General features: G+C 42.8%; 1 protein-coding gene and 1 long non-coding RNA gene across 5 annotated transcripts; one reads left to right on the top strand and one right to left on the bottom strand.

Moving 5' to 3' along the window:
- The first annotated feature begins 396 nt into the window (after positions 1 to 396).
- LOC112556919 (paired box protein Pax-3-B-like) lies at positions 397 to 26,475 on the top strand. Of its 4 annotated transcripts, none has more exons than XM_025226368.1 (9): positions 397 to 905; positions 13,958 to 14,099; positions 14,652 to 14,823; positions 15,114 to 15,348; positions 22,631 to 22,815; positions 23,172 to 23,340; positions 23,927 to 24,057; positions 24,922 to 25,072; positions 25,416 to 26,475. In XM_025226368.1, exons 1-9 carry the CDS (start codon positions 839 to 841, stop codon positions 25,559 to 25,561), a joined length of 1,398 nt encoding a protein of 465 aa, XP_025082153.1. In that variant the 5' UTR covers positions 397 to 838; the 3' UTR covers positions 25,562 to 26,475. The 4 variants fall into 4 exon arrangements, with proteins under 4 accessions (XP_025082153.1, XP_025082155.1, XP_025082154.1 ...); XM_025226370.1 differs by lacking the exon at positions 397 to 905 and adding an exon at positions 8,622 to 8,882; XM_025226369.1 differs by lacking the exon at positions 397 to 905 and adding an exon at positions 9,124 to 9,395 and having other exon boundaries at positions 15,135 to 15,348.
- Positions 2,619 to 4,469, bottom strand: LOC112556921. The gene is made up of 3 exons (XR_003097859.1): positions 3,711 to 4,469; positions 3,212 to 3,350; positions 2,619 to 2,778 (listed from the first exon to the last, which is right to left on the bottom strand). It is a non-coding gene; the product is annotated as an uncharacterized LOC112556921 (long non-coding RNA).

Raw genomic sequence — 26,475 nt, forward strand, 5'->3', positions numbered from 1 at the left:
CACACGACAACGCCGGGTGCACTGTGCAGCGACCGTCAGCATCGGTGTTTTGGTCCCGAGTTGCATCAGTGAAGGAGCAGAATTGCTTGTTTTAAATCGGCGTATCGGCACTCGTCGTGCGTATAAATTCTTACTACTTTTCTGAGCTTCAGACTAACGATCTCCCACCGTGTGCGTCTACCCGGGTCGTAGCAGAAGGTGGCGAAAGCTGGTAGAAGAGATACTGTGAGTGGGAGATGATCCACGCGAGTGCAGCGTGTGTGTGCAGCTAGTGTGTGTTTGTATACATTTCACTTTACACATGAATGGTGTTTGCTAGCAGGATGACTAACCCACCATTAGACACGATTGCAAGTAAGAATTGTTGACGGGCTCGCTTGCAAAAAAAAAAAACAAAACAAAACAAAGCAAGAACAGAGGTGCCGTTTGAACGAAAGACCCTCAGTCCTTAACTCTATGCCTAACCAATGAGAACCAAGCTGGACTAGATATATAATGCTTGAATTATCATTATCATCATGATCATCCATGCACCACTATTTTGATGCATTGTGAAGTTAACCAATAGTCAAACTCTGCCAGCGCAGTCTGCGTTCTCTGTGGTCGCCGAGAGCAGACGATGCTGCTTTGGATCTCTACTTGTCCGGACCCAGACCTGTTTGTCAAGGGTGGACTGAGAGCCTGACGCTGTTTTTCCGAAAAAAAGCACTCGACATTTTTGGACAAGAGGATACAATTGTGCCAATCGTCTGCAGCTTGCGTGCTGTGGTCGTCTGCTCGTCGTGGGTGTTCACTAGAATCAGGGACAGTTGAGTTTAAACAGGGTGAAAAACTCAAAATGCTGGGGCCTGTGCTGCCTTATCACCTGGCAGGGCTTGGCTTCCTTCGCCCACTCAGCATGGAAGGTACCTGCCTGTCTGTCTGTTTGTTTGTTTATCTGTCTGTCTGTCCATCTTACTTCTTTCTGTATCCATACTTCTACTAGCTACCCACCATACATGCACACGTTCTTTCCGCAGTCTGGTTGCCAAATAGTGGGCATGTTTGTAAAATATCTTTATAAGTATCTGGTAAATATTTGGCAAAGTATTTTGTAAGCTATCTTTTAAAATATCAAGTCATCAATTTTATTCATCTCCTCTTAAAACAGAGTACAAGTACTTTAAAGTTAAGAGGATGTCAAATGTTTCTTTACATTATAATAATCTTTACATTATAATAAAAATCACCAGTGTGTATAAACTAGTTGCGTGACCTCGATAGTTCTCAGGCGGTCTCAAAGATATACTTGGTTCATCTCATTACATAGCTTTCAGCAATTTGTGTGCGAAGTCTGCCGATTTTTTCCACTGACACTTTTTAAGTAGAAGCCAGGAATTTAAATTCACATTTTCATTGTCGTTAAATGGAATCATGGCTAAGCTACCATAAAAACGTTGAAAATAATCTATTTTTATGTAAATGTATGCGCGGATTGAAATATGATACAACTAGCAAAGGGGGTGATTGTTTACACAGAATATTGCGACTACTAGTGTTGGTTGTGGTAATCGTTAACTGTTAAACCAATGTATATTGCTGACACTTATTATCTTTCCTTTTTTTCTTTGTTCTCACCACCTCACTCCCTCAATCAGTGTTTCTCTCTCTCTCTGTGTCTCTCTCTCTATCACACACACACACATATGCATGCACACAAATTTCCTTTATTTATACATATTTTCAAGTGGCTTTTGTAGTTTGGTGACCCCGGTTACAAAAAAAAAAAAAAAAAAACATCTTATTAGTATCATGTGTCACGTTTTTATGTATTCGCGCATTTTGGTATCCGATTGAAATTGTTAGGTAGTTAAAATATTTTTAAAATCCTATTACTCACGCTTCATCTAGAAGTTTATTTGTTGATTGATGGTAATGAAGTCTTGCTGTTGCTCGTTTAGACATCTCCAATCATTTCCGTTGTCCTCTCTATTTTGGGGAGCAATCCAAGAGAACTGCGGCTTATTTTCTACCGAGATGATAAATAATTCATGAAAGAAACATGAAATATGTGAGTGATAGCAGACTTTCCCTGCACCTGGATGACAATCACTGAATGAGGTCTGCTAGGCTAAGTGTAACATGTGTCAGGCCCATGGCGAAGTTATTTCCACTAAAAATGTAGCCATTAAAACAAGCAGAGGTGCACATGCCGACAATAGGCAGTTTCCCACAGATCATTTTATTTCTGGCATAAATTAAGTTATCAAAATCTATGCTTTTATCTCGTTAACAATGGGAACCTTAAACTTATTAAGGTTCTGGCATAAAATAAATATCCACAATTTACTCTGTCATAATAATACAATTAACAAGTTATTTATGAACAGTGAAGACAACATTTACAAAGCACATTGGTCTAACATAATTTGATCTGCCGACAATTAAAAAAAATCATTTTTTTTTTTTTTTTTTGTAAAATAAACCTGTTTGGTGAGTACAGTTGTGACAAAAACAAGCAGAAGAAGCCAATATTCGAAAAACCAATTATTTCAAAAACATGTATAAGAACAATAATGAGGATAATGAAGATGAAGATGATTGTGGCTTGCGTGCGCGGGCGTTCGCGTTTAGCTTACACGTGTATTTTATGTGCAAATATTTTTCTCTTTCACGTTCCATTTCCTCCTTTATCCGCCGACACAAGGGCATCGCTCAAAAGTCGATTATTCTTGCTGACAGGAGTCTCGAATTCCCACCCTTCAGTCTGTATATTTGTGTGCCTGCCTACCTGCCTGCCTGTCACACACAGAGATGTTCTGCAGTTTTAGGGCTATTAATGTTAAGAGCATTTCAGGACTAACAACATTTTGATAATGTGCCAGCTATTGTGTGATGTGTGTGCGAGAAAACAAAACATTTCTACATCAGTTCAGATCTGTGGTTCCCCTGTACCTGTCCCCCTCCTACCTTAAACATAGCCGGAATTAAATTTGTTTTTCCTTTTAACAAACTGTTGGCAGTTTGGAACTTAAGCTTTAGAAAACCTGATGCTATTGGCATCCTCTGTCCCTCTGTCACGCGCACGCACACACACACACGTTCACTATAAGCCTGGAAATATGCTTCGCATTGGAACTGCATAAGAAATAAATTCATGGTCAGAAAGCTTTTGTTCACCACTTCATGACTGTCTAAGCTTCCTGTTAATATGAGTTAATACTTCACCAACCTGTTCTCTTTTAATATCAGATCTTTTGTTGTCGTAGCTGTGTAGCATCTTAGCATACTTTTCCTTCTTCAAGGCAAGAGTTCAGGTTGTGCTTCTCGTAAAGCCTCTTAAGTAAAGAATTGTCCTTATCTCTGTCTCTCTGTTAGTGGAGTAATAAACGCCCCTATGCACTCAATTACACATAATTTATGTTTAGTCTTAGCAATGTCAGTTATAAATTGTGACAACAGAATTTCCTCCTTTTATACGTCTTAAAAATGAACAACAAACATTTAAACTTTGAATTTACAAACTACTCCCTTTTCCTTCCAGTCTTATAAACAAACCACAAGAGATTGTATTTTATCCTCAGTAATCCCACAGCTCATCACCATTCACTGATCATTTCAGCCTGTCTGCAGATTTTGAAGTAAGAATCGTTTTTGAAATCATTAAACGTGGCCTGTACCCTCACAAACCATCGTCGTCTAATGCCCCTACATTGTAATTAGGACCTTACCAGTCTAACATCAGAACACCATGGCAGAAAAAGAGCAGCGGTCGTATCCGTTTGTGTTGGAAAGTTCACGGGCTGCTGGCGGGGATCAAAGGGTTGCAGGCGAGCCAGGAGGAGGCAATCCGTTTTATCATGTACGCACGAAGAGCGCTGCACCAAACAAGGGGCGGGCAACCGTTTTAATGTATGCTGAGAAGCTAGCGCAATAGATATTCATAAATGCACAACCCACATCTCATTATTCCCGTGTGTGCGTTCCCTTAATTTCAAAAATTAACTCGGCCCACCTCATCTGAATAGCGGACATTCCGCCAGGAGACGTTTCCTCTCCACACATGGCAGGATGCAAAATAAGTTTTTTTGTGGCGTGCTTGCAAGTGTGTTCTGAAAGTGGATATGGGTGAGGGTGAGAGAGAGAGGATAGGTGGGAGGAAGAGAAGAGCAGAAAAAGCCGCGTGAAACGTGAGGGTCCGATTATATGTTAGTGACCTGCCACAGGATGGTCATTGTAACCCAACAGCAAAGTTTAATATGCTCTTAAGTAAGTCAGAACTCATGTAAGAAATGATAAGGTAAATCTGTGTGTGTAGGGTGGGTTTATGGTGTCTGTGCAGACGTGTATACGTGTGCGTGTGTGTGAGCTTGCCAACGAGAGAGTTAATGAGTCAGACATCCCGATGTCACCCGTTCATCTAAAATCTCGATACCTGTCAGGGGGAACTGAAAGTGGCTCACATGTCTATGCCATGATAAAACAATTGTTTCTCCTTCCGTTGACTTAATTTCAAGCACTACTATTGATGTTTACCTTCCCTTCACACACTGTTCAGTTTTACCCTCCAATGGCTTAAGCACACTTCTGTTGAGATTTACCTTCCCCGATGATGATTTCACACTGAATAGTTGGTAAGGTGGGAAGGGGGCGGGGTGATTTTAGTCTCAGACCTAGGTGAACCTTGACTCACTGGGCCACGACAGCGAGATCAACTGATTAGGAGGAACAACATAAAAATTAAAGGCAGTACTTTTTCCAGATTCTCCTGCGACATATTCGTTGTCGTTAGCGCCATTGTTGGTGAAGGTGGTAATAAGAAAATGATTAGTAGTTTCGATGTGTGTGTATATATATATTTGAGGTTGTTTAAGTAGGTTAGGCCTCTGTATTGTGTTGTCGAGTGTCATCTCTGAATCGTCGAAGGCGAGAGCTGACTATCGAGTCCCGGAGCATGAGTCGTCATCCTCGATTTGGAGGTAGTGCAGTGATATAAAGTTGAACTGGTAAATACTGGCATGGATAATATTACAAACAGTAAAATGGCCTTTCAACGTTTGCCACTGCAAGCTTCGATTAGGTAGTCGCTGTAAAAGAAGTTGTCGGGTTGGATCTGTCAACGGTAGAGGACGGCCATCGCAAAGCTGTACAAACCACCTTCGGTGTGACTTTGCGTTGAGAGGTATTGTACAGTAGAGTTTTTACAGAGCCTCGCACACAAATAAACACCTTGCTGTTGAAAAGTAAGACGCAACTAAAACAAATCTGTTTATATTTCTCGTAAGCTATACCTTTTCCTATGATTGCAAGCTTTTCGTGATTTATGCAGACTGCAAACAAGCACGAATCAAGATAGCGCTGGACATCCAGCATCGTTCGACATTTGTCAGAAGGGTTTGCCGAAAACTGTCCACCATGAAGATGATACCCCTTCGTTAGGAATCAATTAACGATGCCGACTCAGTCGTCAAAGGTGGCAACTTCAGAGGAGCGCGTTACTAGACGAACCCTTGACCCCTTGTGTTCATGTCACACTACAAGGACCCTTCTGCGATTTGCCTCACTGATCGCTGCACGTCCCTTCGGACACCGAGCTGGAGACCGTTAACGGCCGGTCTTTTGATGTCCAGTCGGCACAGGTGGCGGCGAGGTAGACTGGTGCGAGCATACTGTCCGGACCTACTCAATGGGTAAACAGGCTAGTCCATGGTGATATTTCACAAGACTGTTGTCTGACCTCCTGCATCCCAATCAGTATTCCCTAAAACACCTACTTTAATGTCTGTAATTAGAATTTATATCTAGCCAAGCATGTTTGACTTAATGTTTGATTTTTATATGAAATATGATAAATAAACTTGCTATCAGCCTCTCGTTTTTTTTAGACTCCAGTTAATATTTATCGTTGGTAGTCGGTCACCTTTGGTCTAAGTGTCTTTTTCTCTCTTGAGAAAATAAAAAGGGAAAACTGAATTTGTATTTTTCCACCAATGTAGTTTATGGATTATTTTATTTCTGCTACAATCAAAGTTACATAAGTTTCAATTTTAATGGCTTCAAATCAAAATGTAGCGGAAAGAGTTTGCTCCAAGTCTAACAGAAAATATGCGTTCCGCACATTTTGTATGTCGTGAGAAGCTTTCACAGACAGACGGCTTCTGGAGTAGGCTGTATGCTCTTTAGGTAATTCGAAGGACGCGTCTGGTGTCAGCATCTGCCAACAAGAGCAGCTTACATATTAAATTTTGTGTGAGTGGATTGGGGAATGAATGTTATCGAGAGACAGAGACAAAGACAGAGAAAGGAGAGACAAGAGCGCATATGCAGTAATAATCCACCATCTGCAGGAATGACGAGAAACTCGACATGGATCATTTCAGAGAGCGGCCTCAGAATAGCACACCCTGTGTACCAGAAACATTTTCGTTTGAACGAGGGTGAGTTACAGCCGTCAAGAAAAATAGTTACCGGCATCTTGGCCTTGTGACGCACACTAAGGGGTGTCCCCTGGATGGCAACTACAAAGGAAAGATGGCCAAAGACCATTTCTTCACCAGCCAGAAAACACATTTTCTGCTTGACAAATTCATTTTTACTTACTATAGATATGTATGGAGCTACTCACGTTGCAGGCTTTGAGCTCGCCCAGGTGCCATTATAACATGATTCAGTAACCATAATGTAGTAGTTTTTAGAGCACTGGTTCTTAACCTTGCTTGAGGTACCGACCCACAAGTTTCATATCCACATTCACCGAACCCTTCTTTAGTGTCATCACGAATTGCGGGTGTGTCTTGACCTCCGTGGCGGAGGCTCCGCCGAACCCCTGAAACCCACTCACCGAACCCCTAGGGTTCGATCGAATCCCGGTTAAGAACCACTGTTTTAGAGCGATAAAGCGAGATACTACACCTATATAGTCCTTCGAGTAATAAGGGGGCGCTACACCTGTCTGGTCTTTAGAGTGACAACTCTTGTAGCCGAACTCTTGTAGAAGTTGTTAGAGCATCACCGTGCAGCAGACCACACAGCAAGATATTACTCCTGCAATATTTTTCACAGCGCTATAAGTGAAAAGCTGCTACAATTCTGTGTCCACGAGCTTTATGGTCATGAACTTTAGTCGGTGAATGCGTGTACTTTCTGCACCCTTCTATGATGGCCGTCAGATCTGTACATGCATAATATATTTTGAATGGCTGAAGTTAATTTGTGACTACATGGCTGTGCATTTATGACTCCAAACTAAGAATAAAATGTTCCTAAGCTGCCAGCCACCTACCCCAATCCCTTCAGAAAAAAATGTTTGCTTCTCAGACGACATGTTGCGTAGGGCGTGTTACATCTAACACTATTTGTGACAGCTTCAAGAGACCTGAGCCAGCGGTAACAGATTGTTGTACCCGACTTTTCAAACTCAAAAAATTGTTCTGGAAGCGGAAAGAGATTAATCTAGCCATGACATCCGTACAGTTATACATTGACAAACCTGAGAATTAACGGGCACTGTTGTTGTCATTGGTAAATGTTGCTGCTACTGGTATATTCATATTTCATAATCGACAGAAATTGAAGGAATAAATGCAATATGTGATATAGCAGCTGGGAGGGATGATTTTATAGACGGACTTCCTGACAAAGAGGATTGAACTGTCGCTGGCTGACAAATACAGCATATTGTAAATGAAAATTAACATTAGAAAAGTTCGGAAGGTATTTTAACTTAAAGAAAAGAAGCTGAAAATGTAAATAGGGGGACTGAACGAACGGAGGAAAGAAAAGAAAGGGACAGAATTCTCGTTGAGGAGGCTTACATGAAGCAGAAGTGTACAACTGCTCTGACAGTCCTCTTTGTCAAAATGGCGGCGGCCGCCTACTTACGGTGTCTTGGTCATTAGTGTGATTTCACGAGTTGATAACTCTCTCTCGCAACAATTATCCTGGAACATCGGCATTTTCTTCAGGGTCTACTGAATTACAAGAGGCTTGACGCAATGAAGGACGATTTCACGTTCTCAAAATACTCACTGGTCCCTTCACACACCTCGGTCTGCCTCCCTCTCCTGCCGCGTCTTATGCAGCAACCTCCTGTTTGTCTTTCTTGATCTTGAGGTATGAAAAAAGAATAGCAATGAAAAAGAGAGAGAGAGAAACAGAAAGAAAATTAAATTAAAGGAATAACCCCCCCCCCAAAAAAAAAAAAAACCCCAACAAAACAACAACCAAACAAAGGAAAAAAAAAAAAGGAAAAAAAAAGGAAGAGATTATTTTTTCCATGGAAAGAGGAACAAATCAAAAGCATTATCTTCCTATCTTTTAGCCTGACGTTCTGACTGTTCGTCTTTTCGTCCATTCGTCAATCTCACTAAAACAATCACTGTTTATAACGTCCGGGTAGGGTACAGTAGTGGGTATCAAATGCTGACAAATTCACAACACTTGACTCATCTTTCAGCTCGACACATGCGTCGCTCCAGACAGGCATTGTCTTACAGCACTCCTCACATTGTTTAAGACCTCATTTGCATTTGAGGAGACGTTTTGAGATGGCAGCTCACATCCCTCGGGGTCGATAGGCAGGTAGGGGTCAAGACGGCGGGGTCCAGTCTGGGTGCCGCTTGTGAGAAACCGTCTGGGATCTGAGCGAGGAGGAGCAGCGGGGAGGGAAGGAGAGTGGAGGGGGACCCTGCAACTGGACGGTGTCTGTGATTAGATCTGATTTGATGAAAGGAGCGTCGGGTACATTAAGCTGATAAACTACTGGCAGGGTATTATTTTGAGCTCTAGACTGACTTCAGTTGCAAGTGAGCCTTGAAGCCTTCTGAGTCTGGCCGTGCGGAGTTGCGCCTGTTCGAATCTCATGACCCTCGCGGGTCGGATGCAATGATCTTGTCGAGAAAAAGGTTAGTAGGGTCAAGGCTGGTAAAGGTCACGAGGTTCTACGTCGAGGAACAAACTGTCCAATGCAAAAAGCAGCAGGGGGCTAGGGGTACGGATAGAGGTAGAAAGTGACTGATGACCTCAAAGGAAAGTACGAGAAACGTCACGTAACCGAGCTGGAGGGGTTGGGGTGGGATCGGGGTGGGAGTTGGGCCGGGTGGGGTGGGCTGGAGGATGGGGGGCGGTGCATAGCAGATTGGCTGAACGAACTGAGACAAAGCTGGTGTCACGGGTCGTGTTCCGTCATTTGAAAGTCGCTCAAAGACTTGTCAGGCGGTCGGGCCTGCGTATCGGGAAGAGGCCTCTCCATATGACTGTAGCAACAGCGGCTGGCGGATACTCAACTGTCTCTTTCATCTTCTAGCAAAGAAAACAAAAATTGGTAAAGTTGGAAGCTGCAGCAATGTACCAGCCAACCATCGTAGAACAAGGCGGGATGGAGTATTCACGAATGGAGCAAGAAGCTTTATTGAAAGGTGGGCGATAGAAATCAAATGTTTGTTTCCCCTACAACTTATTTGTTGTCACAAAGAAGGACGATTTTCCAGAGCGGTAAACATAAACACGTCTGTCACCATAACTTTACAGCTAGTGCTCGTCCGAGTCTATGTGAAGGTTTAATTGGTTGGACAAACTTGTACTTGCATTGCCGATCGGAGAAAATAATTCAAATCTTAGGAGGCTATACATTCTTTGATAAACGACAAATGTATGATAGTGAATGACATAAAATGGATAGACATCGCGTAGTACATTTCCTATGTACCAAATGAACTGTTATAATGAACTGTATAAATTATAATGCAAAACCATTAACTATTAACATTTTATACATATTTACATTCAAAAAAGAATTTTTAAAGGTTTACATTGTCATGACAAAGAATTGCTCTTCTGGGACCAATATGGTTCCATGCTATACTTATTTCCTAAAAAGCAGGATGCCCTGTCTATAAATACATAAAGTCCGTGTGCAGTTTAAAATAGTTGTAACTTTGTAAGTAAATGTGACATTATCTGTAAAAAGGACTAGAAAGAATAAATACTTAAAACTTTTATTGTTTTTGTTAATTTTCAACATATCCACCATCACTACTCATACAAAGGGTTCTGTAGTTCTCGAAAAACATTTTCAATCTGATTTTCAGTACTATCAGCAATCACATCCAAAGTCATCTAAAGATGGAGGTTTGTTTTTAATAAACATTAATTTTACCATGTCCCCCGCCCCCATCTGTAATGATTTTAATAACTTTTTTGGACTTGCCTCAAAGGTTTCTTTTACGGATGCTATAGTTTGTTCACCAAACGTGGGTCATCATCGACAGAACCTGTTTCTTCAAATTTTTATATCCACTTTGATATGAAGTTCTTGTGTGGTGCTTCTTTCTTGTACTTGATTCTAGACCTTTAGACAACATTAACATATCTTAGTACAGCCAAGCATAAAACACAATGTACTTTCTCTCCTAGTGAAGTCATGAATCACCAGTGATTATGAAAAATAACTTTTAAGTTTCATTTTAAAAATTAAACTTTTAATGACTAAAAACTAGACGCATCATCTTTCTAATCCTTTTTGCAGTTTATTTTTCTCAGATATACTTACAAAGTTACAGTTATTTCAAATTGCACGCGTACTTTATGGACACCTTCTATTTTGAAGCTGGTTTTGTAAACAACACAAACCTGCTTTACAAATGGGAAACTATGGTAGGCTCCTTCTCTGTTGGGTTTTCATAAAGTGCTTGCCATGGTATCTGTACAAGCAATGTTGTGTAAAAATGAAACGTGGGCATCAAACGTGTCTTACAATTTATTCACCATCATTCACGCATTTATATATTCATAAATCTTTTGCTATTTCTCTTTCTCTCAAACTCAAATACACACACACACGGACACAGGTGTACACACTAGACAGTCCGTCATGTAAAGATTTGGAAGATACTGCGTTTTGTGGGATAATAAAATTATGATGTAGATAAATAAATCCAATTTTATTTAAACAAAAGCGGTAAAAAGGCACAATCTATTTTTAGAGTGTATGATCGTGAAATTACGCTCACCATTTATAATAGTCTTGACAGCATTTTCATGTAAGTTTTTGCCTGGCCTGTATCAAGAGTACCTTGTAATGAACGAAACTCGTTTAGGAAGGGAAGTAGGTACTCTTACACCTCTATACGCCTTGACAGAGCGCAACACTCGATCCCATCATCTGATGACTGTGGTGAGAGAGAGAGAGGGGGGAGGGGCATGCCTCTACGTCTACCTGAACACCTTTGATGTTTACGTTTTCAATCTCTCCGCCACCCACTCTCTCACTTCCCACACTGCCTGTCCCTCGCGGCCTGTCCATCGACTCCTTGTTCGAGTGCAGCCGTGCACTGCACCCACGGCGCCGCGTTCCGCTTCGTTGGTTTCCGCTGACCGGCGCGACACCTGGCGGATCGCCACCAAACTCGTTTGGGTCTTGTGGCAAAGAGGGAAGGGGTGGATGGGATGGGGAGGGGTGATAACTGACTTTGGCAGACGATAACGGGCGACTTTCTGTCGCGAGAACAATGCTGAGAGTCAAGACGCCTGCTGCCTTCACATCGTAGCGGAACTAATGGCAATGAAAGTTTTTGTCGTCTTTCATCATCGCACACTAACATAAAGCGACTGTCGCTCTTGAGCAAAGTTCGCACCGAAGGGCTTGGTGAGCGATCCTTATTTATGCCGGATCCAAGCTACGGAACCCACTGCCATTCTCAGTTCAAACCATTCAGCAGTTCCATGTCCCAAGAGGGCAATAAAGACTTTGCTGCCTCTTCATACTATTGACTCAAGAGAATATTGCTAACAGCCACCCGTGTTAGTCTATTGGCTATAAGTCACTTCTTTCTTAGTTATTTATTTCTGCGAGACACTAAGTTTAAAAATATGTCACCATGTAGATTATACAGTACACATGAGTAGTTCTGTTTATTTGTGCGTGTTTAAAATGTTAGCTCTTTTCCTCTCCCACCACCACCCGACTGCTCTCCGCGGCTCTCATATTGTCTAACGTAAGAAAAAAAAATGTCACGTTAAGGGCGTGATTTCTGATATGATTTGGCTATAAATAAAGTAAAATGTTTGTTTTACTAGTTTAATTTACAGTCCTAGTGTACAATTTTTAATTTCATTTTTGCCTTACATAAAATGTATTTCATAAATTGTAAACATTTTCTTTAAATCTCAGTTCTTGCTTTGTATAAGTGTTTTGATCAGTTTACATAAAATACTCCAGCAATGTGCGCACCATGTTATTAAATAATTCACATTTGTATTCTATAAATAGAGAAATTATTCTTGTGCTGTCTATAATTTGCAAAGGTATTTTCAAAAACCACAACTATTTCAATGTGCTTCTCTTGCGTGATTAACTCTTGACATCTAATTTAAAATATTTGTTATCAGTAGCAAGTTTGGTCTGATGTGCATTCACGTCGCCGAAGATAAATAAATGTGACCATGCACCATGCTCAGGTGGTACCAGTCAAAGTAGGACATTTAGTGGCAGATTGGTAATTTTAATGATTTTAAATATTATTTGATTAATTTCTGCAGTGATATCTAGAGCGTTTCTCACCGTTAGCTTAGTGCTGAGTCCATGCTTTGTCACAGTGTTTGTCAGGAGTGAGGCAGTCACAGAATACTTCAGTGACAGAATTTCGCTTATTAGCTCAGTAGGTCCTCTTCTTCCATTTACAGAACGGAAACTCCTGCAGCCTACACACACATCACATATATATATATTTCCTTTTCTGTCGTTCTAATTTTTTGTGCACTTAAACGGACAACAGTTCAGCTCCCCCTCCCTTTCTCTTGTATTTTTTAAAACTTAAATAATTAATTATTCAAAAACTTTTACTAACCATGTTTTTTTTTGTTTTTTTTCGATTTCTTTATTACGTCCCTTGTCAAGGGCCAAAGGCCTAAACAGTAGTGTACGATTCAGTTCTTTTTCTTTTTAACTGTCTTCTTCTCTCTCTCTCTCTCACAAACACACACAGACAGACACACACAAACGGTAACTTTTCCGTAAATTGTGACATAAATTTGTCACTCTTCACGCTGTATGTAATTTGAAGTTGTGATGTACGCAGACATTTAGTATTTAAAACTGACACGGGAACAATTGTTGGGCCTGCAATAGCGCAGTAGGTTTGTCAGCGTCAAAAGCGTGTTCCTGGAGTTTTGATGTTTATTTTTTAAAAGAAAAAAACCCATCCTGCTTCAGCTGAATACAGGCACCCAAAGAGGAGAAAGCTACAAATTACCGAGACATGTAACAGTGACATCGGTGACTGTGGGCTGCAGGACACGCACATAAATTCAGATGACATACTGCTTGTTTCTATTCCGGAGCGTTTGCTTATTCATATTTGATGGATGTTTTTTGTTCTGAGTGGCAATATGAATTAGTGGCGCAGGAACCGGCATAATGTGAAATGGGGGAACGGGTATTAAAAAAAGATATTGAGGAGGAGGCAAGAACGTGAACATTGTTCACTGTCAGCATGGAGATTGCTAAACCCCCCCTCCCCAAACAAACACCACCACCACTACCACCACAAAGATAAACATCTTCAAACGCCACTGTCATTTCTTACAAGTGAAGAACTAGGATTGGATGTAGGCATTTTATGTTCTTTTAGAATTTGTGTCGATGTTTATTGGAATGTGCTGTTCTAATGCTACTGTTGGCAGACAAAACAATTGCCTGAAAAGGATTAATAACAATGTATTGTATATCAGCTTGTCAATCGATTCTAACGTTTTTTTCTTAGATGTGTAAATCCCTAGCTGTAGCAAGCTTTGCAAGGCATTGTACAGGTAAGCTCTACCTTATAGGGCTACTGTAAGAGGTTCCTACCCTGCTTTGTGTCACAATTCGCCTGTCTGTTGGCACACGTGTACTTCGCCTGTATGTATGTGATAGTTGTATGCTGCATGTTTGTATCGTTTAACAAACAACTCTTTTGATTCTGTGTTTGGACAACACTAGGTCAGGGCCGTGTCAACCAGCTGGGGGGAGTCTTCATCAATGGCCGGCCCTTGCCAAATCACATTCGGCTGAAGATTGTCGAGATGGCTGCCCAGGGAATCCGACCATGTGTCATCAGCAGACAGCTCCGAGTCTCACATGGGTAAGTATCATGTTCATGATTACTTAACATAATTATTTGTCTCATTTTTAATTGCGGCATGGTCAGTAGGAATTGACATACGAAGTTTTGACATAATACAGTGAACTGGATTTTGAGGAGCTACTTGTACAAAAGTTTGGAGCGGGAATGCAATGTGCAAGACATCTTGACTGCACAAGTGTTTTCATCTACCTTATTTACACTTCATAATACTAACTATATGAACCCTTCCCTCTCTTTAGGCCTTTTACATACGGAGCAGAGATTCGACTTTATTTTTAAGTAAAACATTGGCAGTTGATGAATTAATGAAGACTCGACAAGAACTTGATCAGTTTAATCTGTTTCTGTCAGTGAATGTTACTTCTCTTTAATTACTGAATGCTTCATTTTCATTTGAGAGGTATTTTGGGTCATAATAATTAATACAGGCCCTGGAGATGATCTTGCCTAGAAATTAGTTCTAATTATTCATTCACAATCGGAGAATGTAGTTAGGTGATAATTTAGTGTAAGCACTACTAGTTTGCTGTGTTTATTCACATCACACAGGTGTGTTTCAAAGATTTTGCAACGCTATCAAGAGACAGGCAGCATTAGGCCAGGTGTCATCGGCGGAAGCAAGCCGCGTGTGGCGACACCCGAGGTGGAGAAGCGCATTGAGGAGTACAAGAAAGACAACCCTGGCGTCTTTAGCTGGGAGATTCGCGACAAGCTGCTGAAGGTGATTGTTTCTTCGAGGCGTTTTGAGCTAATCGGCTGTCAGAATGTTCGGTTTTCATGGCAACCTTAATTATTTCCATAGTATCAGAGAATGATCCCCCTCCTCCTCCTCATCATCATCAAGGATCTGGATCCTTTAAAAAAAAATCAGCTTTCTATCAACGAGGAAGTAACTTACTATTTCACAAGATATTGTCGCTGTGTTTAGAAAAAAAAAAAAAAAAAAAAAAAAAAAAAAACTTACAAGCTGCAATCCTGTCAAACACTAACCATGGCGCTAACACCCCGTAGGGCGATGCTGTTCCTTCCCAGGAAGGGATGTGCGACCGCAGTACTGTGCCCAGCGTCAGTTCCATCAGCCGTGTCCTCCGGTCACGCTTCAAAGGCGCGGAGGGTGAGACTTCGGACTACAGTGGAGGCGGGGAGCCGGAAGTCCATCGCAGGTCCGGTCCTGACGTGCTGAGCAGGGAGGGGGGAGAGCGAGGGGACGAGTCGAGCAGCCTTCATGATGATGACGACGGGGATGGTGAGTAGTACTCAACGGCTAACACGAGACTAGGAATGAGACACTTTGAAAGAACGACAGAAGGAAAGGATCTGTTGGCCAGCATACGATCTAATATAAAGAAAGTATACTAGGGCAGACATTAAAAGTACATTAGAAGGTTTGCCGTGCAACAAGATTTCCTCCTATCAACGACGTTATTGAAATTAGACTCGGGCAATAATAGGCCGGCCATGTATTCACAATACATTAATACATGTGTATATGTATACCAAGTGTTTATATGTAAACAACATCACTCAAAGAATACTAAGAGTACAAGGCAGAGAGGAGAGATATATTATGGTTGATAGTTTAAAGAAATATATACCCTACGTCGACGCTTTGGTAAGAGTACGCCTCCGCTTACAGTGACAAAGTGTAGTTGACAGGCCTTACTTCACTCGGGTGGCTGTGAAAGCGCCCAGGACCTTGAACTTTTTTTTCACGAGAATTAAAAAAAGGTTACATGAGCGGTTTCTAGGGCCTGCAAAAGGCTGCTATACCGACTAAAATTTAGATCATAGCGATTTGACTGCAATAAAATGGGGTTAGAAAGTGGTTTGAGGAAGAAACCCCGTAATACTCTTTCCTGAAAAAGCGAGGAGAGGGAGAGAAAAGCAAATATGAAGACAGTCTGTTATACATTCCCTTTACAAGCTTCCTGGTCTGCACGTGTGGGTTATTATTGTTATCTAAATAAGTCTTATAAATATTCTAAATCGTTGATCAGTGCGATAAAATATTGATTGGTTGATTGATTGCAGAATGATGAATAGCACTATACACATATCCAACATTATCGGTGAATGTGTTTTGTACGACCTGTCAGCTACTAGTTTTTACCCCCATAGTTCTTGTAATTGTCCATTGTCTCTTTAATTTTAAAAAAAAGACCTGTCTACCAGAAGAATTTGATTTACTTTAGGTCTATAACAGTGCTTACAAACTCCAAAGATGGTGGTAGTTGTTCGTGTTGAGGGAAATGCTTCCACCATTGGTGATTTCGCACTATGCTGGATGCGGTGAGATTCCGAAGCACATCACGAGAAGTGATCAGGTGGGAAGGGGAGTGAGGCAGATTGACTGCCTTTTCATTGTCATGACGGAAGACAGACTCCGTTTGGCCGCCGCGCACAGAGATGAACACCTTCAAGACTTCATTAAAGTTCGGCATCAGGATGAGGGGCGGCATACGGGCACTTGAGCCATCACCTGTTACAGACAAGCTGTACCTGAGCACGGGGGGTTAGGGGATGGTGGGAAACAAGCCTATCACGAACTCGCGAGCTTCAGCGTGGGCTGCTCTCACCTCGGACACCCGTTGTGGGGCTCACCGCGCGCCAATTTGTCTTCTTGTCAGCTCCCCCCCACGCCGACCGCTTAGAAAACGAACACCTCGACGCGTCTCGTTACCCACTCAGCGATGCGTGACGCATGCAAAACCCGCGTGCTAGCCGTCGACAAACTCAGGTGGGCCTGCGAGGCGAAATCCATCTTCATCAAATCATACTTGCGATTGTTGGTACAAAAGAAAAGAGGGGCCAACGGCAACAAGTAACAGGGACGGAGCAAGGCGCTGCGCTCCGCTTGCCTCATCAGCATGAGAGAAGCGGAACATCGTTCGCCTGGGTACAGTCGCTTATACAGCACCATCAATCAGATTACCCCCAGAAACAGCACGGATATCTCAAAGGTGGTGAGAGTGGGCAAACAAATACAGACAAAAAACGACAGGAGATGTCGGAAATGGGAGCAACTGGGTTAGTGGCTAGGGGATTCCTCGGCTAGGGAGGCACAGGCGGAACGGAGGGGAGGGCGAGTGGAAAGAGACATACCTGTATTCGCACACTCGGTCTCAACAAACAAGAAGGATGGAATTGATGAAAAGGGCATTGGGATTTCGATAAAGGGAGGAGACACATTCACAATTATTCTGTAGCAATTTTAAGCCACAGTGATGATCGCCTCCTTCATCTTACTGTAACGACTGGACCTCTGTCGACCATTATTCTAACATCGGTGTAGGGGGGAGGGGCGGAATTGATTGATTTTTAGCATCTGCCACTATCATTACACATCTTACAACATAATCCAATTATAAACAACAACTATTTAAAATTGACTGTAATAAACACATGCACAAGACACACATAATTCAAGATCAGTGCTGAACAAAGTTAACGGACCAAAACAGCTAACACCAAACTGAGAGAGAGAGAAATACATTGATTGAAGCTTTGTGCTACAACAGCATATCTCCAGCAAGGATATGGAAAAATTATCATGGTCATTTTATAACACATGACAGACTTTTTCTCTGTAGCTGTAGCCAATACACAGGTCGAATGTCAGAAAAATCTACATTCGTTATCAATATAAAATCGGGTGAAACTTTTTGGACCCCCTGTATATAGCTATTAACCACCTACAGCGGATTCTCTCCAATAGACCATTTTTCCCTTCGCCTTAGGAAACAACCTTTTCTACATCCTTGTCGAAGGCCTCGGAGGTACTGACAAAAATCAGTGATTCCGTTATTCGTTCGAATACATGCTTTTAGAGAATCATACATTGACATTACTGCTTTAGTAAATAGGCAAGATGTTCTAGAATTAATAAGGGCTGTCAGTAATGTCGCATGTTGGACAGAGTCATAAGCCCTTTTTAAGTCCACAAAACACGCATCCAGTTTGGCAGGTTTACTGAGATGTTTTTGAATCACCGCACACACTGAGAATGTATTATCTGCTTATTGAGTAGCCCTTCCTAGTACGAAATGAATGTATTGAAATGTGCGATGCTAGTGAGGCTGTTAACCCAGCTGTGTAGGAGGGAATAAAGGAAAGACAGTTCTAGTTAGTAATACTTGTACTGGCAGTGACAACGACAAATAATCGCTGACAGGGAGCCACACCCACGATACTGGTTCTTCAGAGGCACGTGGGGCATTTCTCCGAATGCAGATGACACACGCGGTAGTACTGTAGCAGGTAACAAATAATGGATCATGCTGAAATATTGATGGATTACAGAGTAAGGAGAGAGAGACCAGAAAGGTGTGCTGGCAAAAGGACAAATTCTGTCCAGGACACCCAGTCTCTATTTTCGCAAATGGAAGCAAACGTATCAAGGATGTGGTTTGTTCAGACGAGCGGAGTCTTGGGGTGGTTTTATAGCCCACAGGTGCCAAAAGAAAACATCGTTAAAAACGCCGACACATCTCGAAAGTCACCCTTCCCATCGGCCCCCAGCCGCTATCCTCATGGCACCCCGACAGACATCAAACGGCTACTGGCAGCGGTCCGCTCAGCCAGCACCATCCCCCTTGCTGCGACAGCCAGCGAACGTCGTCATGCAGCAGAAAGGCCGGTCGGCGTCCAGGTGTCGTCTCTCTTTCATCGCCCACCTGAAGCCCAGGATGCTACCTGTCGAGTTGGCTTCGGAATTTCTTAGAAGCACCTGTGACTCATACTTAAAAATAAGAAGCCATTAATAAAAGCCATGACAAGAGCAGTACAGCGTGAAATTGCGACAAAGAACAAGAGCCAAGTGTAAAATTACAGAGCAGGAAAGATATATATATATATCCAAAGGCCTATACATATCTTGGCCATATGATAAAATGAAACAATATCCTCCTGTCACCTGTACCGTGTTCGGACCTTGGTGCCCGGATGTTTTGTTTGGCTAATCAATGACGTCACGCTATCAGTGGCCGTGACTCGTTTCACGCGACAGCAGTCGTGCTGGGTGGATATGTTACTATTGCTGGGTGGATATGATCCTATTGATTAGCAATAAAGCCAACTGGTGCTGTAAGCTGACAGATACGACGTTCGGTTTGAACGGTCAGGATCTGGGGGTCATCTGAGGAGGGAGGTCAGATTTAATGGAGCGAGTGTTGGTTTGAGTTTTTTATGCGTCCACTTGAAAATAGCCGGGAAATGTGGAACAGAAATCATTTCCAGGAAATATATACAATTCATGACAATCCTTTGTGACATCGGCAAGTTGTTAAAGGGAATTTAGAGACTATGGCTTCTAGGAAGGGGGAAGTATAGATTTGCACCCCAGAAATTTTGGTCTTTGCAAACAAATAAACAATAAATAAAGCTTCAACAAAACACCAGGTTACTTCAACCAAACGGAAGAGTTGGAAGTCATTCGTGGTGAAGAATTAAAAGGAAAGATTAGTATAGATTTGTTCTCATGTGAGGAGTGTGGTTGAAGGGAAATTAATTAAAAGACGACATTAAAAGGCGCAAGCGAGGCCGCTGCAGTTGTGGCTGGCACTGCATGGCTCCCAGAGGACTGACTGCACACAGTAATGCCCGCCGCCACTGATGTAAACTCCGCCTACTCCATGGTTGCAGTGGTAGCAAATGACTCCCAGTTTCATGCAAATTTTCCGCTACAGCCACTCAAGACAGAGCAAATGTGCATGGGCAAGAACTCCTCCGACGGCAACCGCGGAGCAGAAACAACGCATGCGTGAGCTGAACCAATCAAAACGCTGGGCGATGTTTCCTGCTGCGGAAGAACGTCATTGTCGTCACAGGCTCGTTAGCGAGGACACTCGATAAGACAATAAGCTCGCTGCTTTAAGTACGGACATCCACAAATAAAATTTTCCGCTCGGCAAACATAACAAGAAGCTTCAGAACCCCTCCTCCCTCTAACCACGTCCACTCTCTTCCCTTCCTTCAGCGCACCGAGACGTTCAGCTACCGTAAAATCCAGACATTGCATTTCCCAGCTTGCGCTTGGTATCCGTTCCATCCCTCCCGCACATGCGCACAGAAAGGTCGCGAGCTCTGGCGAAAATTAACTCGCGCGTAATGTGGGGCTCGTGTCACGCCAGAGGGGGACGGTCAATCCGGTAATTTATGCAGGCGCATGCACTTTGGAGATGTCAAGAAGGAGGCGAGCCAATTATTTGCATTTAGATTGAAGTGCGGGACCCTGGATCTCTTCTTCTGTGTCTGGCTGGCTGTATGGCTGTGAGTGTGAGGCGCCGCAACAGTTATAATGAACCCAAGTCGGGGAGGGGCGGATCTTTGTATTGTATACAGCGAATATTAACTGCTGTCAATATGTCTTCCTTTCTTTCTATTTAAGATTCTTACAAGTAGAGAAGAAATTATGTCAAGAAGATTTTTTTTGTTGTTCTTCAAGTCATGTTATAAACCTTTTCCGGTTAATTTACTTTAATTTACTTTAGAAACTTGTAACCTCATTATCCTGTTAGTACATTTCCAATGTTTTATTGTTTTGCTAATTTATCTTCTGTGTCATTCAGTTTATTATTATGATTTAATCGGAGATCAAGTTCAAGTTATGACGTTATCTTCCTTGTCACATTATATTTTTCTCTCTCCCTTTTTCTCTCTTTTGAACCCAGAACTACAGAATAAGATCGAAAGAGATCCGTTTCTAAGCCATTTCATTTTTCTTTCCATAACCAAGAAACCTTCAAAAACACGCTGGCTTAATCTTAACAGTGAAGTTTATTACCGAAACAGCAGGACACTTCCGATATTGTTGGCATGTTTGTGGCAGCCTCTCACCAAGCCGCTTAATTTCTCTTCGCATTTTCCGCGCGATGGGAGAGGAGAATGGAACGCGAATGATAAATCACGTACCTCTTCGCGGTCGCCTCTCCGACTTCAGCGCCGACACAAAAACAGTCAGGCGATTTAGCAGCCATATCAAAACGCAAGTGCGCAGGCGCGGGCTTTACGGGGACATTTTCATCATAAATTTGTCATTTTCCTCGTCAGGCGAGCCATCACCATCGCCCGGCCCCCGCTGAAAGGAACGGCAGGAGAGCGGTGGGCCTCCAGGGCTGACTTACCCCGAGCGTTCGCCCGCGATCGCAAAGTGTCTCACGCCATTTCGGCTCGCCGTTCGCGGCCGGCAGGGGAGCGCATTCAAGGCGGCGTCTCCCAGCGCGAGAGCCTCGCTTTGAAACCGGATCTCCGAGTCACCCCCCAAAAGGGCAGAGCTCCAGGTTTGATTCCTCTGCCGCTTCGCCTCAGCATGGGGGCCCTGACTGTAAAATGGTTTTTGGTACGCGTCGCCTTGCACACTTCGGTTTCTGCTCTGTCGTACTTGGCTCCATGGCTTGAGAAGTGATTTCTTTCATTTTGGGTGAGTGGATGAGTGAATGTGTGTGTGTCGTGGGGGGAACCTTCCTCACAGCCCGCAGATTTCATGCACGATAAACTGACGAGACATTCTGACGAGCACAGAAATTATTTCTCCCCTACCGAGTCTTTTTTTTTCGGCGAGCGAAATGGAGGTGTACATCACGTGAATAGATTGGCGATGAAAGTTCTTGCACGATCTATAGTGCTTGCAGCAGCCCTCCCCACTCCCCACTCTCCCCACTCCCCAACACGAGAAACAGATTTGCTCTTTGACTCTGTGGACTTTTGTTGTTGTTAACCCTTACAGTGACAACGACGTCTTGAAAGACTTTCCAAGTTGCCCGCCATTCTTTTTCCGTGAGTCATCAATGGCGTTGTCATGGAAACGTCGTTAGTGTATCGCTTGGCTGGCCAGCAAGGCGGTCGTGTTGTGTCTGAGGAATTAATTTCCTTTCGTTTTTAATGTTTGTCAAGTATCATGTACTCGGCTGCGCACGTTTGATGGTGAAATTGTGTAGGCAGGTATAGGGTTATGGTGGGCAGTGTGCTATACATCGGAGATGCCATATGAGATATGTGTTGTGTAGTTTTCGTTCTAGTACGAAAAGGAAGAGAGGGGTATACAAACAAATTGCGGAATAGTGTTTAATTACCCATCTTCGGTGTAACTCTGCTTAACTTCATTTCTAGTATTCTCACATCATCACATCCTCCTACTCACCCGAGTCCTCGTACCAATACTCCTACTCCTCCACTATCCCCACTCCTACTAATACCTCCATCCACTCCTCTCATTCATCTTCTTCCGAGAATATAGAATTATATGATGGCAAGTTTACATGCATGCGCGCGCTCACAGCCGAAACCCACACACAGACTTTCTCTCTCAATCTCTCTCTCTCATATACAGACAGATGCAAAAAAAAAAAAAAAAAAGGAAGATAAAAAGAAAGAAAAGAAATGAATTTCTGCAACTGGAAAGAATGTGACGATGATGAGGTCATTTAGCATTGCAGCTACGATTACGAATGACCGCTCGTTAAGAAAAATGAAACTGGTATTTGGGAAGACCGGGCTTCTAATAAACTAGAGTTTGTGTTGTCTGTTTTCAGATCTCTCTGACTGTGACTCGGAGCCAGGGTTGGAAGTGAAACGAAAGCAGCGCAGAAGTCGGACTACTTTCACGGCGGAGCAGCTGGAGGAGCTAGAGCGCGCCTTCGAGCGGACACACTACCCGGACATCTACACACGAGAGGAACTGGCCCAGCGGACCAAACTGACAGAGGCCAGAGTACAGGTGACGTGATTTTATCCAGTAATTATTTCAACACAAATCTTTGACAGTCAAATAGCCAGCCAGCCAGCCAGACAGCTAGACTATTTGGTAGACAGACAGAAAAAACGAAGGAGAGAAGTAAAACAGTTTGTCATTGCTTTTCATTTGCTTTCTAAGAGTACGGAGAGCATCATGGCTGACTTGAGTAAAGCAATCGTCGTTCACGTTTTAACCCAAAAGAAATATTTATCAGCCAGCCAGCCGAGTCGTGCACATTGACGGCCACATTAATCTCACGTTTCACACGCATCGCCAGTTACTGTCAGTATTTCTGCCCTGTTTTAGCACTCGTGTTTGATGTTTGTTTTGCTTCACAGGTATGGTTCAGCAATCGGCGAGCCAGGTGGCGGAAACAAGTGGGCAGCACCCAGCTGTCCGCCATCAACACGTTCCTGCAGCTGCCACAGAACACCAGCACAGCGCCTGCACCCGCTCCTGCGCAGTACATGTTTCCAGAGTCTGGATATCACCTGCCTTCTGCTCCAGGTAAGATGAAATAGCCATATGGGATTGCTGTAGGAAGATGACAAGAGGCAAATAACGTTCGCAGAATCTTTTAAAGATAGTTTCAAATATGCAAAATATAACAATAATAATACTAATTCATGCAGTCCCTACCTAAAGGCGTCATGACCTTCTCAATTTACATGTAAAGGTTAAGATAGTCTGCCTTACCTGGTGGTCGTTGGAGAGTAAGGTGTTAGAGTCCGCATCTTCTCTAGGACAGGTGCACATCTCCTGTCCCTCACTGTCTTCCCTTCCACAACCCTGTGATGGGTCAACAGCTGGGTTATATAGGGTGGGGGGAGAGGGGGAAGTCTGCAACGCTAAATGAGCATCGCTTCCTCTGGTATATACTTAGTTACTGCATAATTTATTACTAATCATCATCGTCTGTATACCCTCTGATGTAAGGCGCACACTAATGTAAGCACGCAATCATGCAGAAACATAATTTCTCGTCTCTTCTATTTACGTTAAGGCTGGTCCTCATTACACTGTCTTGTCCTTTCTATTGTTTTTTGTTGTGGAATACTTTATTTGACTAATTATTACAATATCTTTGATTCAGAAGGCTTTTGGCATCACCGACCACAGCTGTCCGCAGCTTCTCTGCATCAGGCATTTTCACACCCGCCTGCGTACAAACCGGAAGTAACGTACGCTACGTTGATGGACTCTTACCTTTCGCATTCGTCTCAGGTAAAAGCAAAAGAAAACAGCGTATACCTGAAACAACTCACTGGGCTTACAGCTAGATTCTTGCATTTTCATCGTGTATGTGTGTCAACGTATAAAGCCACACGTTTTTGAGTAACGTCTTTAGAGACAGTGAAACTTGGGATCAAAAAAAAAAAAGGGATTATACTTGCCCATCTCCTTCCACTCCCTCCCACACACAATGCGGCATTACGATGGTAATTCCTACCCCTCCCCCTCCATAAGGAAAAAATCTCACTCGTCTCTCATGTGCACAATCCCCCCCCCTCCAATAAAATAACACAAAATAAAACAAGAAAAGTACAAATCAACCAAGTGCACTGCCAAGTTCTCGTGACATCCCCGTGTCGACACGTGTTAACTCCCTACTGTTGCCAACAATTTTGTTATTTTTTCTTAAGCTAATGGCCGAAGCCCAGATACTGTTATGAACTATGTTGTGATAGGCTTCTGTTTTTACAGCTTTCTTTACCCCCTTGCCTCTTAGAGCTGTTATGTCTCCTGATCGACTGTATTTCAACGGCTGCTAGACAGTGAACGTTTGGCAACATACTCCTCCGTCTCCTGCTGTTGTCGATCCATTTCGTCAGTGAAACCATAGGCAGTGTGATTTCATTTCACGTGTGCATCCACCCCGCCCATTATCCACCCGATCTCCCCACCTACCCTCCATTTCCACAGTCAGTGGCTGTAATGTGGCCTCTGGGGTCCACCGTACAAACTCAGGTATAAGGGAGAGCACTGAAGAGAGAACTCAAAATTTTGAATTAATTTTATAAAATAGGCTTTTGCTCTGAAGATTGGCTTGATGTGGCCTTCAATAATTGATCTGTTTTGTTTATGCAGGTGCCAACATACACCAACCTTTCCACCACACATTTCAGCAGCGCCTGGAGTACCCCTACAACGTCCTCACTCACCCCACTTTCAACCTACCACCCGCCCCCCGCGCCGTACTCTCATGACGTCACCAAACCGGCTTCGCTAGCAGCGCAAGGTTTGTTTCAAACCGACATAATGGTTGGCGTGCCCACCTCAAGTGTTGCAAGATTTATGATGTTTATAATTTTGCGGTTGCTCTTTTAACAACAACAAAAAAAAAAACAAAAAAAAAACATCTAGCTTTTTTTTATGATTTCGTGCTAGGATGGCTCATGAAAAATTTTCTTAGTCATCTGACTTTAATACTAAGTATTTGTTATGCTTCTGTTTGTTGTACTATTTTCCTAATGAAGTTTAGTTTGTGATAATTTGTTTTAGCTTTCTCTCGTTTTGTCCCTATATTTAGTTATTTATACCTTTTGTTTAATTATCTCGTACATCTATGATATGGTTTTCAGTGACAGGCCCGTTGCAGATGGACAAGCCCTGCCCGCAGGACGATACATTAGCCACCTTGCGTATGAGGTCACGGGAACACACCGCCATGCTGAACCTGCTGCAGTCAGACCCGCTGCGATCCGGCAACGTCTACCAACCTCTCTGATGTCCCTTGGGGAGGTCAGAAGACACAATGAGGTCGAGGGACTCGTCAACACGCAGGTGCCTTAGAAGGGCGGGACGGACTGTGAGCGTGTGTCGTTACAAACGACCATGTGTTCAGCACCGCTCGTAGTTTGTAAAACTGCGCTAGTATCAGAAAACTCTTATTTCGAGGACTGGCTAATGACATTTTTCTGAAGATATGACGGGAACATCCTCAGAATTTATGCTTTTTAAAATCTTCAATTGACACTGACATCATCATAACTTTGGGTTCATTTGTTTTGTTTTTCATTTGGTTTGTTTGCTGGTTTGTGAAACCTGTGCAACTTTGCAATACTCATGAAATTTGATTTTGTAGAATATTTGAATGGATAATCAAAGTCCAGTCTAATAGCTGAGTTAGTTACATGCTAAATAGTTGAGCCTACACACCTGCGTCTACTATAGCTGGAGCTATTATACCTGTATATGTACTTGAAGCTCTTCTTGATGAAGGCACGGGAATATTTTATTGTGGTTTGTACGACAGTGAGTAGCTGTTAAGAGAGGTAACTCAAGCTTCAAAAGAAGTGTATGTTAGTTGCCTCCCATATAATAACAGTCGAACAGATCGTGAAGACAGACGTGTTCATGGGATAGAGCACGTCCGGTTCTGTCATTGTGTGTGTGTGTGTCCGTGTGTGTGAAAGCTCTCGTACGCAGTATGTTTTCCTAACAAAGCCTTGGGAGGTTTCCTACAAACCGTTTAATACCGGGGGAGATCATGATTTTAAAAAAAAGTCACTCTATGTGACAATTTTCAGCAGAAGATGAATATGTGCCTTCAGCGCCTACCTTTTCAACGCATTATTCCTTTTTCTAATTTTAACATTTGTACAACTGTATTCGTAAATATTAAACATTTTGTATTCGTTC

This window comes from Pomacea canaliculata, linkage group LG2 (assembly GCF_003073045.1).
Source record: "Pomacea canaliculata isolate SZHN2017 linkage group LG2, ASM307304v1, whole genome shotgun sequence".
In the NCBI taxonomy this organism is placed as follows: Eukaryota; Metazoa; Mollusca; class Gastropoda; order Architaenioglossa; family Ampullariidae; genus Pomacea; species Pomacea canaliculata.

Bases quoted from the DNA above. Each gene is read 5' to 3' on its own strand.
- LOC112556919 (XM_025226367.1), top strand. From the start codon at position 9,323: ATGTACCAGCCAACCATCGTAGAACAAGGCGGGATGGAGTATTCACGA. The intron at 14,100-14,651 runs GTAAGTATCATG...CACATCACACAG, and splicing joins CAGCTCCGAGTCTCACATGG to GTGTGTTTCAAAGATTTTGC. The intron at 24,058-24,921 runs GTAAAAGCAAAA...TTGTTTATGCAG, and splicing joins ACCTTTCGCATTCGTCTCAG to GTGCCAACATACACCAACCT.